This window comes from Amblyraja radiata, chromosome 1, assembly GCF_010909765.2.
Source record: "Amblyraja radiata isolate CabotCenter1 chromosome 1, sAmbRad1.1.pri, whole genome shotgun sequence".
Lineage (NCBI taxonomy): Eukaryota > Metazoa > Chordata > Chondrichthyes > Rajiformes > Rajidae > Amblyraja > Amblyraja radiata.
The window spans coordinates 36,508,351-36,528,500 of NC_045956.1; the positions used below are offsets into that span (position 1 = coordinate 36,508,351).

Sequence of the window (20,150 nt, forward strand, 5' to 3'; positions counted from 1 at the left end):
AGTTTAGGAGTAAATTAATGTATTTAAGTTTCTTTCCCGTTATTTTTTAAGCGCTTATTTCGGTTTTCGTGCCTGCATTATATTTGGCGACCAACTCAATTAGAAAAAAAACCTCAACGTTTCAGGATAAAATAAAAGTAGTCATCAGGATGTCGAAACTGCAGATGCCGTTCACATAAAATGATACAGAGTGCTGGACAGCGGGTCATGCAACACCTCAAGATTGAATTTCCCCCAAAATAAACTTTATTCCGAATAAAAAATATATACAAACATGAACAGAGCAAGAACTCTTCCGACATTCTCAGCGTCGATACGTTCATTAGTGTTATATTCGGTAGTGTTCTCAAACTATCCTGAAATCAAGCACCCCTTGGATGATATCCCTTCCCTCGTTTGACTCAGGATTCACAATGTGCTGCAGTCAGCAGAATGCTGGCGCTCCAGATTCACGTATCTTTCATTTCTTTGTTCTATATCGCCATCTATATATGTCGTTTCCCTCTCTCCTGACTCCTGAGTCTGAAGAAGGATCCCGAACGGAAATGACACACTTTCCTCCTCTCCAAAGATGCTGCCTGTCCCGCATTTTGTGTATGTCTTCACCAAAGATATTCTCCCGAGTACCTGGGCTGACCAGCAGCAGTCCTCCGCTAGACCATCATCCCGCGCTCTCCCTTCTTGAGAGGTCACTTGACGGTGCGCGGGTTCGCCAGGAGAGCAGCGGCGCCTGCGCAGTGGCAGCTGACCCGGACGGAGCCGGCGTTGCTGCTGCTGAAGCGGCCATTTTGGTTGAGTTTCTCTCTCTGCCCCGCCACCCCACCCCCTCCCTCCCTGCTTGAATTCCGTGCAGCGGCGGCAGCGATCGAGCAAGCAAGCACGCACGTGAAGGCGGAGGTTCGCTCGAAGTCGGCGTGCGGAGCGAAGGCATTGCGGCCTCAGTCAGCGACGGCTGTGTGGGGGGGAGGGAGGGAAGGGTAGGAAAGGAAAGGGGTGGGAAGGCCAGGCGAGGCTGCTGCAGCAGCAGCAAGGAGGGAGCGAGTGAGTGAGCGAGCGCCAGCCAGAGAGCCTTGGCTCGGAAAAAGCAGCAGCAAGAGGCGCATAACGCTGGCCCCACAGCTCATACCAGCGCCCACCAACCATGCCGTCGGTCACGCTGCCAGCCAAGGAGAACGCGCTCTTTAAACGGATCCTGGTGAGTGTGGTCGGTCGGATCTGCTGGCTCTCCCCGCCGAGCCCAAGTCATTCACCCCTCGAGCCCGGCTCCGCTCCCCCAGGGAAAACTGCAGGTTATTAACCATTTAAAAAAAAAAGTGGCAGCAAAACCAAAGGCATGCCACTGACCAGCTCAGTGTGCGTGTGTACCCTGCCGACCCTCGTCTCAACGCCGCGGCCTGCAATACTGCCTATCACCAATCTCGCCGGGACCGGCTGGGCCTTAGGCCGGCGCTTTACACGGTATTACCCCCACCTCCGCTCCCGCTCTCTAGCTCCTTCGTGTAGGCGGTCTCTTTTTGCCGTCCGGGTTTAGGCCTGCAGTCGTCGGTGTCTTCCCGGGAAGAGTTTTATCCATTGCTGCCCTTTCCAAAGAGTGCATGGTTTCAGCCCTCTGTCGGGCCTGGACATTTCGCTCTCCCCTGCCAGGCCAAGCCAAACACGTGAACAGTGCTTGGGCGTTGGATTAGAGACCGGAGCGAAGTTTAGAATGGTTCCCTGCTTTTGTTCATGTGGCCCAGGCTTCGCCTTTTGTTACAAGGGCATTGATTTTATTTTCGAAATTTGAATTTTGTACGTATTATGGGAGCAGGTTCGGAATTAACTGCTGGAACCGCGAAAAGCGCCTTTTACGCAAAGGTGATTCGTTGCTTTTGCGCGAAAATAACTTGGGTGCAATCCTATGCTCTGATGGATAGGACCAGTTATCTTAATTTCCATATGAAATCATCCCATAGTTTAGGTTATCGTATCCCAGGTATTACAAGTGCAACAAAGACGAAAGCGAGTGTGTGTGCGTTAATAAGCAACTTTCAATAAAAACCTGTATCATCTGTCTCTACGAAAGTAAGAGATTTAATGCTGAAGTAGAGTGTGCAACTGAATATGCTCCAGAAATAGCTCTAGTTTATATTGAACATGAACCATACTGGCTTGATATGTGATAAAAACAAGCTCTGAACTTTTCATTGTAGTTTGTATATTTAATGTTGGGATAAATAATGTAATTTAAAAAATAACTGGGTTAGAAGTTGCGATTAAATTAATATGGACACAAGGTAAAGCCTTTCTTATGGTTATTTTTGTTCTTGAAAATATATATTAAAAAGTCATTATTTTGTTCTCGAGTCCTGTGCAGTATTGTCGTGACAATATATCTAAGAATTCTGATAATTAGCTTCCCTCTCCCTCGAGGATGTGATCAGAGATTGTATGGATTTGTTAGAATGTATATCCTTCATACATATCCTGCATATTTATGGTTTGTAGTTAGTATTCAAATTAGAACTAATGTATATTGTATTGAAATACTATGAAAAAAGTTATCACGTTGTTTGCTACTGGAAATTGTTTAACCATTCAAAGTGATATCAACTTCATTAGCGTTGTTTACTGTTACTGAGATAATTATCAGAGGCAGAAAGCAAAAATGTGCATTGATAATCTGAAAATCAGTTTCAATAGAAGGGGCAGATGTGGCCTGAATATTCTCAGGATATTGCCACGGGGTCTATTGCTTGCAACTGTGAGGGCAGATGTGATTTCGCTAATGGTTTGTCTGAACTGGACCCATCAACAGAGTTTGACAAAATATTTTGCATTTAGATCTCTGCAGTAGAACTTTCTGATGTGAAAATGATTCATAGTACTTGTGATTACTCTGTACTACCACTAATAAAGTTTAACTCTGATTTGGGAAAATAAAATTCCAGAAAACACAACATATCTCTAAATGGTAAAGCAGATAAAACTTTAAAGTGATCATTAGTTAATACTCATCATCTTTCTGAAAAGGGCCTTACAGTAGAAATTTGGAAATGTTTCAATGTTAAAATAACTGTTAGAAGATGTTGTTTCAAAGTAGAATTAGAAGGAAAAAATAATGGTATGAGTAATATTCTATATGTAGAACACCAAATAAAAATAGAATTAAGTGGAGCCATCATGGATTTATGATAAGAAAATAATGTTTGACTATTCCGGAGTTGTTTGAGGTCATCAATATGAGACTAGGTAAGAAGGAACTACTGGATATGTTTTATTTATATTTTGGAAGGCATTTGATAAATTCCCATACAGATAATTTGGCTGGAGGGAGCAAATGTCATAATTCTCAATTTGCTGATGTACTAAACAAAGTGGGATTTGGAGTGTGGAGGAGGATGTAAATGGCATTCGCGGAGATACGAACACGAATGCATGGGTGTGAACATGTAGAAAAATACACCAGTGCACATAGCTAAAAAGTAGACCATTGATGATATTGGATAGTGTTGCTGTTCACAGGGACTGGAGTGCTTGCCCATTCGTCACTAACTTGCATTGTGCAAGTGCAGCAAGCAATATTGGGGAAAAGGTATGGTAGATTTCCTTAGAAAAAGGTTGAATGTTGGAGTTGGGAAGTCTTATTGCAATCATGTTAGGCCTTGATGAAACAACATTTGGAGCCTTGTGTACAGTTGCGGTCTCTAGTTAAGAAAGGGTGTGTTTGTCGTAGAGGGATTGCAGCAAAGATTCCAGATATCAGAGGGATTGCAGCAAAGATACACTGGTTCCAGCGATAGTGGATTTTCCATGTGAGAACATATTGGGCAGTTTCTATTCTCTGGAATTTAATGAATGAGAAGAGACCACGTCTTAACATACAAAATTAGTAAAGACTCATTAATTTGCTACCATAAAGTTTCTCCTGATTGATTTGTTTAGGAACAAGGGAGAACAGTTTCAAAATAAGTGTCAGATTGTTTTGGACTGAGATGAGGATAATTTCTTCACTTGGAGGGTGGTGAAGGGATATAGGGGTAATGTTCAAAATTGGAGTTGAGATTGACTGAACAATGCATGGTTACAGAATTAATCTACAAACCCACATGTTTTTGGGTTGTGGGAAGAAACCAGAGTACTCAGAGAAAACCCACGCAGTTACAGGGAGAACATGCAAGCTCCATACAACAGCACCTGAGGTCAGGATCAAACTCAGGTCTCTGGTGCTGTGAGGCAATAGCTCTATCAGCTGCGCCTCTGTTCCAGCTTCTACTCCTTTACCATCCCATCATATTTTACCTAATGAAAATCTATTTTCAACAAGATTATTTAATTTGACAAGCACACATAAAGCTTTGAGGGAATGCACCCCAGTTTTCCATTATCCTTGAGGGGAAATTAATTATTCCTTATTTCAGTTTTAAATACCGTTAATCTAATTTAAAGATCGCACCAAGTTATTCTGGATTTTCCATTGCTCACCAGAGGAAATAGTTTGCATAAGTGTGATGGTTAAAGTCACATTGGCACTTTAAGCATCTTGTTTATGAAATCTGAATGATATAACTCAAGAATACAAGGCAGTCTGTCCTTGCTATTTAATCTTTTAATCTCTAGTACAATCATTGTAAATCAATTTCCCTCCGGCCAATAATCTTTCAATAACATTAAATCTCCAAAACTAACTATAGTATTTCAGGCTTGGGTATCATACAGCTGAAGAATTGCATCCTCAGCTTTATATTACAGCCCTCTGAAGGTGATGCCAATGTTCCCCTGGTTGCTTTAATTGGACTTAGCACCTGTACACTAGTTTTTAGTAATTGATATACTTGGGCACCCAATCTCTCTCTTTGACTACTGAGTTTCAAACTATTTGGAAAAAGATTTATCTTTGTGGAACCCAAAATCGGTTACTTAGCACTTTTTAACGAAACAAAATGGTAATTCTGTCAAAGATCTTCTGATTATTTTAGTTTAGAGATACTGCGTGGAAACGGGCCCTTTGGCCAACTACTGATCAGTGATCCCCGTGCGCATGCACACACAGACACACACACACACACACACACACACACACACACCCACCCACCCTAAACTTTCTCGTTTATTGCTTTGTGAACGATCATTACTATGATCTGTGCTTAATCATTCTGCCCACACACACACACAATAAACTTTCTCGTTTATTGCTTTGTGAACTATCATTTGATGATCTGTGCTTAATCATTCTGCCCATGAAATGATTGTAGTTTATTAGTTAAATGGACCAATCTGAGGTTGCGTACCCCACAATCAATGGGATGACGTTTTGCAGTTTTCAATCCCGAGGCACTATATTGGAATCAAAAGATTTGGAATTCATGCCTAAGGTTTTGGGTTGGAACATTAGGTCTTGAAGACTATTTCTATTGTATGTTATCATTTATAAACCTCTTTCAGCTACAAAGTTCCTGTCATTGATTTATTCTCAAAGTACCAAACTTACACGAGTTTATCATCCTGCATTGATAATTGGATACATAAGAACAACTCCATGCAAGCAGTATTCATTATAATTTTGGCTGTCAGCTTTTAACAGATATTCCTGTTACAATTATTGCTTTGAATATATAATTGTATATCTTGTTTTTTATGCTTGTTTTTATGCTGTTACCTTAGACTTTTTATAGTTCTTCCAGCTTGGTTTTCCTTGAATTTATTGTGTGTTCTATGTGCTTGCCCACTCAATTGCTCGAGTAGTTCCTGCATGATAGCTGATATCTGAGCACCAAATCTATTGTAGATTTAAAAAATGTGCAGTACAATAATGGGTCATATAACCCAATTGGTCCATGCCAGTGTTTCTCTTTGACATGAGCTGCCCCCCCCCCCCCGTCTGCATATGCATAACTGCATATCCTCCAATTCCTTTACACACTTATCTAGCGTAATCCTATAAATGCACTGTTGTTCATTTTAGCTATTTGTAGTACAGAGTAGTAGCAAGTGTCGTGGTGTAACCACTCTCAGGATGAAAGAAACTCTTCTTGAAGATTTTTATTGAACATTTGCATGATCCCTGACGCCTGACTGCCTGTGATAGTTTAAAATAATTTCAATGAACCTATTAATTGAGGTTCCATAACCAGTGCAAAATGTTGCCACGGATCGGATAAGTTTGACAAGAAAGTAGAAAATTGGCTAGAAGGAGAGCGAGTAGTGGGTATTCTGTTGGGTGGGATAGTGTTGGGCAGCTGTGTGCATTGAATGTAGTGTGTGGTCAAGTCAAGAGAGTTTATTGTCATGTGTCCCAGATAGGACAATGACATTCTTGCTTGCTGCACCACAACAGAATATTGTAAGCATAAATACAGAACAGTTCAGTGTGTCTATATAGCATAGTCCATATATATACAAATACATTTACAGATAAAGTGCAATAGGCTGTTATAGTTCAGAGTTTGTTTGATGGTTGTGGGGAAGTAGCTGTTCCTGAACCTGGATATACCAGATTTCAGGCTCCTGTACCTACTACCTGATGGCAGCGGATAGATGAATGTGTGACCAGGATGGTGTGGGTCCTTGATGATGTTGGCAGCCTTTTTGAGTCAGCGACTGCGATAGATCCTTTCGATGGTGGGAAGGTCAGACCCGATGATGGACTGGGTAGTGGTCACAACTTTCTGCATTCTTTTCCATTCCTGAACGCTTAAGTTGCCGAACCAAGCCACGATGTAACCAGTCAGCATGCTCTCTACTGTGCACCTGTAGAAGTTCGAGAGAGTCTTCTTTGGCATACCAACTCTCCGTAATCTTCTCGGGAAGTAGAGGCGCTGATGTGCTTTCTTTATAATTGCATCAGTGTGCTGGGACCAGGAAAGATCTTCGGAATTATGCACGCCCAGGAATTTGAAGTTCTTGATCCTTTCCACCATCCTCCCATTGGTATAAACGGGATTGTGGGTCCCTATCCTACCCCTTCTAAAGTCCACAATCAGTTCCTTGGTTTTGCTGGTATTGAGAGCCAGGTTATTGTGCTGGCACCATTTGGTCAATCGGTCGATCTCACTTATGTTTCATTTGCAATATACTGACTCCGCAGTTTTCATTGGGAAATTGCATGAAATTATTTGGATGAAGTAACGTCAGAGCATGGTTTCAGCCTTTTAAAGAAGGTTGCAGTAGAAAAATAATTTTTGAAAAGCCGAAATTGTCATAAGGCCAAGGTCATTTTTAGTCTGGTTTGAGGCTGGCTAGACAAAGGGTAGGAATTGGTTACAGAGTAAAAATTATGATAGTTCAAGTTCAAGTGAGTTTATTGTCATGTGTCCCTGACGAACAATGAAATTCTTGCTTTGCTTCAGCACAACAGAACATAATAGGCATTGACTACAAAACAGATCAGTGTGTCCATATACCATTATATAAATATATACACACATGAATAAATAAACTGATAAAGTGCAACTAACAGATAATGGGCTATTAATGTTCAGAGTTTTGTCCGTGCCAAGTTTAATAGCCTGATGGCTGTGGGGAAGTAGCTATTTCTGAACCTGGTCATTGCAGTCTTCAGGCTCCTGTACCTTCTATCTGAAGGTAGCAGGGAGATGAGTGTGTGGCCAGGATGGTGTGGGTCCTTGATGATACTGCCAGCCTTTTTGAGGCAGCGACTGCGATAGATCTCCTCAATGGAAGGGAGGTCAGAGCCGATGATGGACTGGGCAGTGTTTACTACTTTTTGTGGTCTTTTCCTCTCCAGGGCACTCAAGTTGCCAAACCAAGCCATGATGCAACCGGTTAGCATGCTCTCTACTGTGCACCTGTAGAAGTTAGAGAGAGTCCTTCTTGACAAACCGACTCTCTGTAATCTTCTCAGGAAATAGAGGCGCTGATGTGCTTTCTTAATAATTGCATCAGTGTTCTCGGACCAGGAAAGATCTTCAGAGATGTGCACGCCCAGGAATTTGAAGCTCTTGACCCTTTCAACCATCGACCCGCTGATATAAATGGGACTGTGGGTCCCCATCCTACTCCTTCCAAAGTCCACAATCAGTTCCTTGGTTTTGCAGGTGTTGAGGGCCAGGTTATTGTGCTGGCACCATATGGGCAGTTGCTCGATCTCTCTTTTATACTCTGACTCAACCCCATCAGTGATACATCCCACAACAGTGGTGTTGTCAGCGAATTTGATGATGGAGTTCGCACTATGACCGGCTACGCAGTCATGAGTATAGAGTGAGTACAGCAGGGGACTGAGCATGCAGCCTTGAGGTGCTCCTGTGCTGATTGTTATCAATTCTGACACATTTCCACCAATACGAACAGACTGTGGTCTGTGAATGAGGAAGTCGAGGATCCAATTGCAGAGGGCTGTGCAGAGACCAAGAGATAGTCTTTAGTTTGTCTATTTGATTGATAGATGATTAAGCAATTCATGGTGTCTGTAAGCTGGTGGAAAACTTAGAAGTCAAGGTGAGGTTGTTAGGTATTATTTAGATATATGTTAATTGACCCTGTGTTTTTAGAGAGAATAATCAGGGAGCATTATAAGGATGCAAAATAGAAGGGGGGGTGGGGCAGTGGGTAGCACTGTTAAGTACTGATGCAAAATGGGATGGATATGAATTGCCTGTGATTTTTAAACATTTAAACCCGCCAAATAAGTCCTTGCAAATCAATGATCCTACAGATGCCGCAGAAGGATAAATTCACTGAATTTATGGTCAGCAATTTCAAAAAATGCAGGGGTCAGAAAGAATAACGAGACAATTTGCATATGTGACAGTCACATCAGATGATGCTTTAAAAAGTATTTTTGAAGTTCTTAAAGGTGGGCATAGATTGGAACATTGGAGGAAAAATTAAGTCTGGAAGGTGGGTTGTTGGTCAATAACCAAAGTTTGGTTCAATATTAGTCACCATGTCGAAATGTGAAGGGCCGATGGTTAATCTATCATTTAATGAGAATAGACACAAATGGAGCAAGAAATGGCTCTGATGGATCAGATAAATTTGGCAAGAAAGTAGAAAATTGGCTAGGAGACGGAGTAGAGGGAAGTGGAGCGAGGAAGAGTGTGATGGGGAGAGATCTAGGCAAGGTGCAAATTCAGAACCTAGCAGCAAAGGTTAGCTTTGAATTCTGGGATTCCAGAATCTTGCACTGAATTTAAAGTGAAATGCTATTTTCAGTAACTGACTGTTCCGTGTTAAGTATTTAATTGTCATATGTACCACCGATGGAACAATTAAATTCTTACTTGATGCAGCTTTACAGGTCCTTTAAGGCATTAAAATACACGTAAATATACAATAATAATGAATACAATAAATTAATAATTAGTACTCGGTAACCTGACAATAATAGTGCAAAAGCGAAGTCTGTAGTGCAACTACAACAGAGTCCATAGTAGATCATAATTGCTAAGGGAGGATTATGGTTAGTGTTGTGCAGTGTTCAAGATGGTAGCTAGAAGGAAGCTGTCCTTGAACCCGGAAGATGTGATTTTTGGGCTCCCACCTGCCAGTGGTAGTTGTGAGATGAAAGTGTGGCAGGGTGGTGTTAGTTTTTGATATAGCTGCCTTTTTGAGTCAGTGCTTCCTGTAGACCCCACAATCGTGCGAACGTCAATGGCTGTAATAGATCATGCAATGTCTACAACTTGCTGAAGCCGCCTCCTTTCCTGGGTGTTCGAGTTACTGAACCAGGCTGTGATCCAACCAGTCAGTATGCGCTATACTGTATACCTGTAGAAGTTCAAGACATACCAAATCTTCAAAGAAAGTAGAGGCGTTGATGAGCATTCTTTGTTCTAGGCCCCTAAGTAGTTCTTCAGAGATATGCATGCCCAGGGACTTGTGTTCAAATAATTTTTCAGAGATTCTGAATTTAATTCCATCCAATGGTATAATTCCTTAGATTTTGATTTTGATTCCAATAATATGTTCTATAATGATAAATCCTTATAGCAAAGATAGTTCTTGTGCCTTATCTCCATTTTTTGGCTGCAAATTAGCTCTTGCAAATAGATATTTTGTTATTTATATTACAAGATTTTAGAGATTTTGAAGAGCCCTTCTTCTTTAAGGTATTACTGTACATGGTTGCTGAACAGTGTGGAAAATTCTGAGTATGTGCAAGGCATGGTTTTAAATCAAGGAATTTCAGCTGCATCGTTCTATATGGTTAATCGTTTCTGCAGAAAATATAAAATACTCAGGAGTGTATATTTTAGAAACAATTTCCACTAGATTGGAGGAACATTATTAAACTTGCTGAATTTGAAAATGATTAAAAAAAATAAAGGGCAAATTATACTTAAAACGTGAGCTATTATTAGACTATTTTGTCAATAGCAAAGGAACTTGGCTCGCGGCCAACGTTTAAGGTCCATGAAGACCCAATGGACTCTGTGAGGAAAACGTCTCCTTTTCTGGTGCCTTCTGTTATGCAGCTGTTGAAGTGGATCCTTGATATACAACTGTTGTGATATCATCAAACTAACCAGTTTAATGATTAAGGCAATGATATAAAATAGTTGACGGACAACACTCCAGAGAACTAAATGCAATATTTTTAGTTATCTTTTCAAACAGTTCAGTGTGGTAATGAGGGCTGAGCATAAGGATTTGGTTAAATCTATTTAAAAATTGCAGTTCTTACAATTGTTTTAAAGCTCCCATATTTGAAATATTTACGTGGGGGTATTGTAGACACAACATTTTTTCCATGGCCATATCATTTGTGGAACAACAGAAATAGTGTGGCATATTTTAAAATTCACTTGGACTTCATAATAACCTTAGTTTTACAGTGGGAATAATTTATAAATAACTTAGTTTTGATTTTCATAGAATAAATCATGCAGCATGGACACAGACCATTAAGCCCAATTTGTCCATGCCAGCCTGTTTGTGTCCTTCTGTAGTAACTCCATTGCCCAGCACTTGGTCCATAATCTTCTATGCCCAAGTGATTCATATGTTCATCAAGACACTTCTTAAAAGCTGTCATAGACCTGGCTTCAATCACTTTTTCAGGCAAAAGATACTTTTGGAGAAGGGTTGCTGAATCAGCAATAGCAACTATCATGCACCCCAAAGACAAACACTACTTATTTTGTTGTAATTGCCAAACCAAAATCAGAGCCAGTGAATTGAAGCATATTTGGTTGCTTTGAATTTGGAGATGAATTTCCCCAGATTTTTCTCAGATTTGCTTGAGATTTTTTACTACGAGTGTCTTTCATAACTGAATAATTGGAATAAGGAATTGTTAATACATTTGAGTTGCAGCACATTGGGATTGGGTCGGCTTGGTGAACCTGTAGGTCTTTGTGGAAATGTATTTCATGTTACACTTGTATTAAATAATCTTTTGTCAAGATGAAATCCAGAGCAATAGCGTGTTTCAAGGGTATAATTGGATAATGATCCATAGCCTTGGAAGAAATGATTATTGATGGATTGAATGAAGGATCATAATTTTAGAATTGAAGCAGAAGGCAATGTTTTCATGGAAATTATTCAGCTCAGTAGAAAACTAACAATTCCGGAGTAAGCATGATGGGCCAAATGTTGATGGCATTTGCTAGATCATTGTAAAATTCTAGTAGGAGTCAGCTGTGTATACACGTAAGCAAGCCTTGAATTTATGCAATCAAGTTTAACTTGGGTGCATAAATTCAAACATACAGCTTTGATATTAGACCTGTAAAGTGGGGTGGAATAGTGCTGAAAATATAGTTCCTGCAAATAGAATTAAGAGTGGATATTTAAAAGTGAATGACCTCGGGTCAGATACTTTGTAAAGAGGTGGGAACAGTGTGAACGTGAATGTGATTCGCTTCTTTTGGAGGCTATTATTTGGATAGATAAAATTTGCATTAGAATGAGAAATGGCTTTTCTAAGGAAATGCAAAATATATTTCTAGAACGAACTTGAAAAAACTGGTACCAGTTGAAAAGCAATTTTCATGATGTAATTCCTCAACCCTTGATATTTCTTGCATCTTGCTTAAAACTTCAAGAGAGAGATTTAGCTCTTAGGGCTAAGGGAATCAAGGGATATGGGGGGAAAAGCTGGAACGGGGTATTTGTTGGATGATCAGCCGTGGACCTATTTTCTAAGTTTCTATGTTTACTATAGAGTTCAAAATGGAGCATTCAGTTTGAGCATAAATCAATGGTATATATCAAATTACAGATATACCATAGAGATATAACCCGTTTCCAAGAAAAAATGTTTTACTTCTGGCTTGAGTAGTCTGACTTTGTAGCTATAATTTGTTAAAGATTTATCAATACTAGCCTCTTGTTTTCTAATTAATTTACCTACATCTCCCCTTAACAGAAATGCTACGAACACAAGCAGTACAGACATGGGTTGAAGTTCTGCAAACAAATCCTTAGCAATTCTAAATATGCAGAACATGGAGGTACGTTGGATTTGCTATTTATGATTTTGACAATTGATTTATTTTTCCTTTGGTTGCTAACCCTAAGACTAAACGTGAACAACATTGATGTATTTCTGCAATCTGTCATTTCTATGTAATGTACTTGTGGTCTTAGCTTTGTGATGCAAATTACATTAATGGTAAATTGTAACCATGGGATGGGTGTGTGGAGTGATTTGGGAGGAGGAGCGGATGGAGATTCACAGATTTTAGTTTTAAATTTTCTGAATAATCTCATTTTAATTTCTATGCAATGTGTTTAATGTTTCAGATTTTTTTTCCATTTTGCCATTTGAGTTACAGATATGCATGTGAAAATTATTCACCATTGAAATAGAAGTTGGGGTGGTTAGGAGGCAAAGCATGGTGCTGTATTTCTATAATCTCTTAATCTAATTTAAAACTCACTGGTCCTTTTTACATAACTTTGCACCACACATTTATTTCCTCATTCATAGAAACATAGAAATTAGGTGCAGGAGTAGGCCATTCAGTCCTTCGAGCCTGCACTGCCATTCAATATGATCATGGCTGATCATCCAACTCAGTATCCCGTACCTGCCTTCTCTCCATACCCCCTGATCCCTTTAGCAACAAGGGCCACATCTAACTCCCTTTTAAATATAGCCAATGAACTGGCCTCAACTGCCTTCTGTGGCAGAGAATTCCAGAGATTCACCACTCTCAGTGTGAAAAATGTTTTTCTCATCTCAGTCCTAAAAGATTTCCTCCTTATCCTTAAACTGTGACCCCTTGTTCTGGACTTCCCCAACATCGGAAACAATCTTCCTGCATCTAGCCTGTCCAACCCCTTAAGAATTTTGTAAGTTTCTATAAGCCCCTCAATGTTCTAAATTCTAACGAGTACAAGCCGAGTCTATCCAGTCTTTCTTCATATGAAAGTTCTGACATCCCAGGAATCAGTCTGGTGAAGCTTCTTTGTACTCCCTCTATGGCAAGAATGTCTTTCCCCTCAGATTTGGAGACCAAAACTGTACGCAATACTCCAGGTGTGGTCTCACCAAGACCCTGTACAACTGCAGTAGAACCTCCCTGCTCCTATACTGCTCTATTATCTAAATGGTGGCCGATTAGAAAAAGGGGAGATGCAGCGAGACCTGGGTGTCATGGTACACCAGTCATTGAAAGTAGGCAGTGCTTTCCTTCCCCATACCTCTTCTATCTCTTCTCATTTCCAGTCTTACAGATGGGCCTTGACACAAATATGTCCATTTTCTTCCACAGATGCTGCCTGACCTGCTGAGTGTCTCCAGTACATTTTTTTGCTTAAGATTTTGTCATCTGCAGTCTCTTGTTCACCTACTATCAACTTTGTCCAAAACCACCTACTATCAACTTTATACAGACCCCTCATCATTTTGTATACTTTCAAATGTCTCCTCAATACTCTCCAAAGAAAATAGTCCCAGTCTCTACTATCTATCCTGCAACTCAAGCCCCTCTGGTCGGGCTCCGTCTTCCTGCATACCATAACGTGGTGACCAGAATTGAACATTAAGGCCTGACCGCTGTTTTATGGAGATTCAACATAATTTTCCTTCCTTTTTGTGTCCCTTCTGATATACCATGAATTATGCTTAAGTTTTCTCAGTCTGTCCTGCCATTTTCAATGATGTATGCACAACTACCCTAAGCGCCCACTGCTCTTGCACCACTTTGAGAAAAAAACAACCTTTGTTGATATAATGGCTGGTATTATTCAGACCAAAATGTATCACCTCTCGTTCCTCCACAGTAAATCTCATCTGCCATGCCTGTTGATATCCAGTTCAAATATATTGTCTTCATAGAAACATAGAAAATAGGTGCAGGAGGATGCCATTCGGCCCTTCAAGCCAGTACCGCCATTCATTGTGATCATGGCTGATCGTCCCCTATCAATAACCCGTGTCTGCCTTCTCCCCATATCCCTTGACTCCACTAGCCCCTAGAGCTCTATCTAACTCTCTCTTAAATCCATCCAGTGACTTGGCCGCCACTGCCCTCTGGCAGGGAATTCCATAAATTCACAACTCTCTGGGTGAAAAAGTTTTTTCTCACCTCAGTCTTAAATGACCTCTCCTTTATTCTAAGACTGTGGCCCCTGGTTCTGGACTCGCCTAACATTGGGAAATTTTTTCCTGCATCTAGCTTGTCCAGTCCTTTTATAATTTTATGTTTCTATGAGACCCCCCTCATCCTTCGAAACTCCATTGAATACAAGCCTTATCTTTTCAATCTTTCCTCATATGACAGTCCCGCCATCTCAGGGATCAATCTCGTGAACCTACGCTGCACCGCCTCAATCACAAGGATGTCCTTCCTCAAATTAAGAGACCAAAACTGTACACAATACTCCAGATGTGGTCTCACCATAGCCCTATACAAATGCAGAAGAACCTCTTTACTCCTATACTGAAACCCTCTTATGAAGGCCAACATGCCATTAGCATTCTTCACTGCCTGCTGTGAAGAATGTTGTAAGCCAACTTTCAGTGACCGGTGTACAAGGTTGCACCTCCCCCGTACCTAACCTAACCCCATTGAGATAATAATCTGCCCCCTTGTTTTTGCCCCCAAAGTGGATAACCTCACATTTATCTATATTATACTGCATCTGCCCACTCACTCAACCTGTCCAGGTCACCCTGCAACCTCCTAACATCCTCTTCACAGCTCACACTGCCACCCAGCTTTGTGTCATCCGCAAACTTGCTAGTGTTGTTCCTAATTCCCTCTTCCAAATCATTAATATATATGGTAAACAGTTGCGGCCCCAACACCGAGCCTTGCGGCACTCCACTCGCCACTGCCTGCCATTCTTGAAAGGACCCGTTCACTCCTACTCTTTGCTTCCGGTCTGCCAACCAATTTTCTATCCATGTCAACACCCTACCCCCAATACCGTGTGCTCTACTTCTAGTCACCAATCTCCCGTGCGGGAACTGATCAAAGGCTTTCTGAAAGTCTAGATACACTGCATCCACTGGCACCCCTTCATCCATTTTACTTGTCACATCCTCAAAAAATTCCAGAAGATTAGTCAAGCATGATTTCCCTTTCATAAATCCATGTTGACTTGGACTAATCCTTTTACTGCTATCCAAATGCCCCATTATTACCTCTTTAGTAATTGACTCCAGCATCCTTCCCACCACCGAAGTCGGGCTAACTGGTCTGTAATTCCCCGTTTTCCTCTCTTCTCCTTTCTTGAAAAGTGGCATAACATTAGCTATCCTCCAATCCATAGGAACTGATCCTGAATCTATTGAACATTGGAAAATGATCACCAATGTGTCCACTATTTCTAGAGCCACCTCCATGAGGACCCACATTTGACTTTAACCATATAACCATATAACAATTACAGCACGGAAACAGGCCATCTCGGCCCTACAAGTCCGTGCCGAACAACTTTTTTCCCTTAGTCCCTCATGTTACCCCTAAACTTCTGTCCCTTAATTCTGAAGTCATGTCCTCTTGTTTGAATCTTCCCTATTCTCAAAGGGAAAAGCTTGATCACATCAACTCTGTCTATCCCTCTCATCATTTTAAAGACCTCTATCAAGTCCCCCCTTAACCTTCTGCGCTCCAGAGAATAAAGACCTAACTTATTCAACCTATCTCTGTAACTTAGTTGTTGAAACCCAGGCAACATTCTAGTAAATCTCCTCTGTACTCTCTCTATTTTGTTGACATCCTTCCTATAATTGGGCGACCAAAATTGTACACCATACTCCAGATTTGGTCTCACCAATGCCTTGTACAATTTTAACATTACATCCCAGCTTCTATACTTTGCTACTCTTTTTCCCTTAACATATCTAAAGAAGCTTTTACTTCCCTTCTTTATATTCCTGGCCAGCTTCCTTTTGTACTTCATCTTTTCAACCCGTATTGCCTGTTTTGTTTCCTTCTGTTGTCCTATGAAAGTTTCCCAATCCTCTGGCTTCCGGCTATTCTTTGCTATGTTATACATCTTTTCTTTTAGTTTTATTCCATCCGTAACTTCTCGTGTCAGCCACGGTTGCCTCCTACTCCCTTTAGAATCTTTCTTCCTTTTTGGAATGAAATGATCCTGCGTCTTCCGGATTATGCCCAGAAATTCCTGCCATTGCTGTTCCACCCGTCATTCCTGCTAGGATCCCTTTCCAGTCTACCATGGCCAGTTCCCCTCTCATACCTTCATAGTCCCCTTTGTTCAACTGCATCACTGACACTTCCGATTTAACGTCCTCCTTCTCAAATTGCAGATTAATCTAATCATATTATGATCACTACCTCCAAGCGGTTCCTTTACCTCGAGCTCTCTTATCATATCTGGTTCATTGGACAACACTAAATCCAGAATTGCCTTTTCTCTGGTCGGCTCCATTACAAGCTGCTCTAAGAATCCATCTCGGAGGCATTTTACAAACTCTCATTCTTGGGGTCCTGAACCAACCTGATTTCCCAGTCTACCTGCATATTGAAATCCCCCATCACCACATTGGCATTACCTTTTGTTACATGCCAGTTTTAACTCCTGCTGCAACTTACACCCGGATGTAGGGTGTAAGTTGCAAGTTGCAGCAGGAGTTGGGGGTATGTAGATAACCCAATTTGGGGGTCTGTAGATAACACCAATTAGTGTCTTCTTGCCATTACAATTCCTCAACTCAATCCACAGTGACTCTACCTCGTCAGTCCCTATGTCTTCCCTCGCAAGGGACTGAATTCTATCCCTCACCAGCAGTGCTACCCCTCCTCCTCTGCCCACCTGCCTGTCCTTTCTATAGGATGTATAACCCTGAATATTGAGTTCCCAGGCCCGATCCTCCTGCAGCCACATCTCAATAATCCCCACAATGTCATATCTACCAACCTCTAACTGAGCCTCAAGCTCATCTACTTTACTTATACTTCGCGCATTCATATACAATACTTTTAATTCCTTACGCATCTCACCTTTCACATCGATGCCTATTACACTTGGCCATACTCTCCTATCCCTTTGTGAGCTTTCTTTCCCGTTAATTCTGGGGTCATTAACAATCCCTTTACTTTCTTTCCATTTAACTACGTCCTCGACTATCCCATTTAACATCCCCCCCCCCCCCCCCCCCCCCCTTATTTAGTTTAAAACCACCCGTGTAGCAGTGGCAATTCTACCTGCCAGAATGCTGGTCCCCCACCTGTTAAGATGCAATCCGTCCCTTTTGTACAGTTCCCCCTTACCCCAAAACAGATCCCAGTGATCTAAGAATCTAAATCCCTGCCCCCGGCACCTGTTCCTCAGCCACACATTCAGGTCCCGTATCTCCCTGTTCCTGCTCTCGCCAGCATGAGGAACTGGAAGCAAACCGGAGATAACAACCCTGGAGGTCTTGCTTTTCAGCATTTTTCCGAGCCCTCTAAAGTCACGCTGCAGCATATTCATCCCCTTCTTTCCGACATCGTTTGTGCCGCCATGCACTACCACCTCCGGCTGTTCACCTTCGCCCTTGAGGATTTTCTGCACTCTGTCCGTGACATCCTGGATCCTGGCACCAGGAAGGCAGCACACCATCCTCGAATCCCGTCTGTTCCCGCAGAAACCCCTGTCTGTACCTCTCACAATGGAGTCTCCAACTATAATGGCGTTGCCTGAAGTTGGCCACTTTGGTTTTGGCTCAACAGCCCTTTTTGCTTCGCAAGCCAGTCCACCGCTCGGTGTGATAACGTCTTCTGTCCCGACAGCTTCTAAGTGGGTGAACCTGTTCACAAGAGGTGCAACACCCGGGGATGTTTGCATTCCATGCTTCCCTCCCTTTCTCACCGTCACCCACCTTCTCTCTTCCAGTACCTTAGGTGTAACAATCTTACTGTAGGACTTGTCGAGGAACGACTCAGTTTCTCGGACGAACCTGAGGTCATCCACTTGCTTCTCCAGTTCCCCAACACGGTCCTTCAGGATCTGTACTTGGATGCACTTCTCACGTTTGTAGCAGCCAGAGGCACCAGCGGTGTCATTGACCTCCCACATACTGCAAGCATCATACTGAATCAGCTTGCTTGACATCTCCTTCTTTCGTCTCTCCCTCTTCAGCGTTTTGCGTAGCCTCCTCGCTGAAGACTCTCGAGCCAAATTTACCAATTTACAAACCAAATTCCTCCAAATTTAAACTGTTTTCCCCCTCTGACTCACTTCTAACTCTCCTCCCACTCGGGCTAGAACCAATCAGTGCTTTCTCCTGCTTTTCTTTGTTGCTGTTGCTTCAAAATCCACAGGAGCTCTGAGTAAAGTCTGCCTGTGCTTTGCCTCTCCTTTTCAATTGTTTTCCCCCTCTGACTCACTTCTAACTCTCCTCCCACTCGGGCTAAAGCCAATCAGTGCTTTCTCCTGCTTCTCTTTGTTGCTGTTGCTTCCAAATCCACAGGAGCTCTGAGTAAAGTCTGCCTGTGCTTTGCCCCTCTTTTTCAACTGTTCTCCCCCTCTGACTCACTTCTAAATCTCCTCCCACTCAGGCTAGAGCAAATCAGTGCTTTCTCCTGCTTCTCTTTGTTGCTTTTGCTTCAAAAGCCACAGGAGCCACATCACAATTCTGCCAAGTTTTGTGTTCTTCACACATTTGGAAGTTGTGGTTTACAAGTAAAACGCTAGGTCATTAATATGGATTTAAAAAAACAGTGGCCCTGATACAGATCCCTGGGAAGTGTGAGAATTCACTCCCCCTTCCCCCACACCACCTAGTCTGATAAACAGCCATTCACCATTGAACTCTGTTACCTGTTAACCAATGTTGTATCCCTGCTGACAATATGTTACTCTTCTCAGTGTGCTCCTTTATATAAAATCTATTAATTATTTTAAGGTATTTTATTGATTATTCGGCAGCTTATAACCATATAACATATAACAATTACAGCACGGAAACAGGCCATCTCGACCCTTCTAGTCCGTGCCGAACACGTATTCTCCCCTAGTCCCATATACCTGCCTTCAGACCATAACCCTCCATTCCTTTCCCGTCCATATAACTATCCAATTTATTTTTAAATGATAAAAACGAACCTGCCTCCACCACCTTCCCTGGAAGCTCATTCCACACAGCCACCACTCTCTGAGTAAAGATGTTCCCCTCATGTTACCCCTAAACTTCTGTCCCTTAATTCTCAAGTCATGTCCCCTTGTTTGAATCTTCCCTACTCTCAGTGGGAAAAGCTTATCCACGTCAACTCTGTCTATCCCTCTCATCATTTTAAAGACCTCTATCAAGTCTCCCCTTAACCTTCTGCGCTCCAAAGAATAAAGCCCTAACTTGTTCAACCTTTCTCTGTAACTTAGTTGCTGAAACCCAGGAAACATTCTAGTAAATCTCCTCTGTACTCTCTCTATTTTGTTGACATCCTTCCTATAATTAGGCGACCAAAATTGTACCCCATACTCCAGAATTGGCCTCACCAATGCCTTGTACAATTTTAACATTACATCCCAACTTCTATACTCAATGCTCTGATTTATAAAGGCCAGCACACCAAAAGCTTTCTTTACCACCCTATCTACATGAGACTCCACTTTCAGGGAACTGTGCACAGTTATTCCCAGATCCCTCTGTTCACCTGCATTCTTCAATATTCTACCATTTACCATGTACGTCCTATTTTGATTTGTCCTGCCAAGATGTAGCACCTCACACTTATCAGCATTAAACTCCATCTGCCATCTTTCAGTCCACTCTTCCAACTGGCATAAATCTCTCTGTAGACTTT

The 20,150-nt window shown here is 41.8% G+C and overlaps 1 protein-coding gene across 1 annotated transcript in view; it reads left to right on the plus strand.

Moving 5' to 3' along the window:
• The first annotated feature begins 714 nt into the window (after positions 1 to 714).
• The window catches only part of naa15 (N-alpha-acetyltransferase 15, NatA auxiliary subunit), a 103,987-nt gene continuing 84,551 nt past the window's right edge, over positions 715 to 20,150 (plus strand). The window contains exons 1-2 of the mRNA XM_033020563.1: positions 715 to 1,195; positions 12,314 to 12,398. Of these exons, the coding sequence (XP_032876454.1) occupies positions 1,142 to 1,195; positions 12,314 to 12,398 (139 nt within the window). The 5' untranslated portion in view covers positions 715 to 1,141. The remainder of the gene's footprint in view (positions 1,196 to 12,313; positions 12,399 to 20,150) is intronic.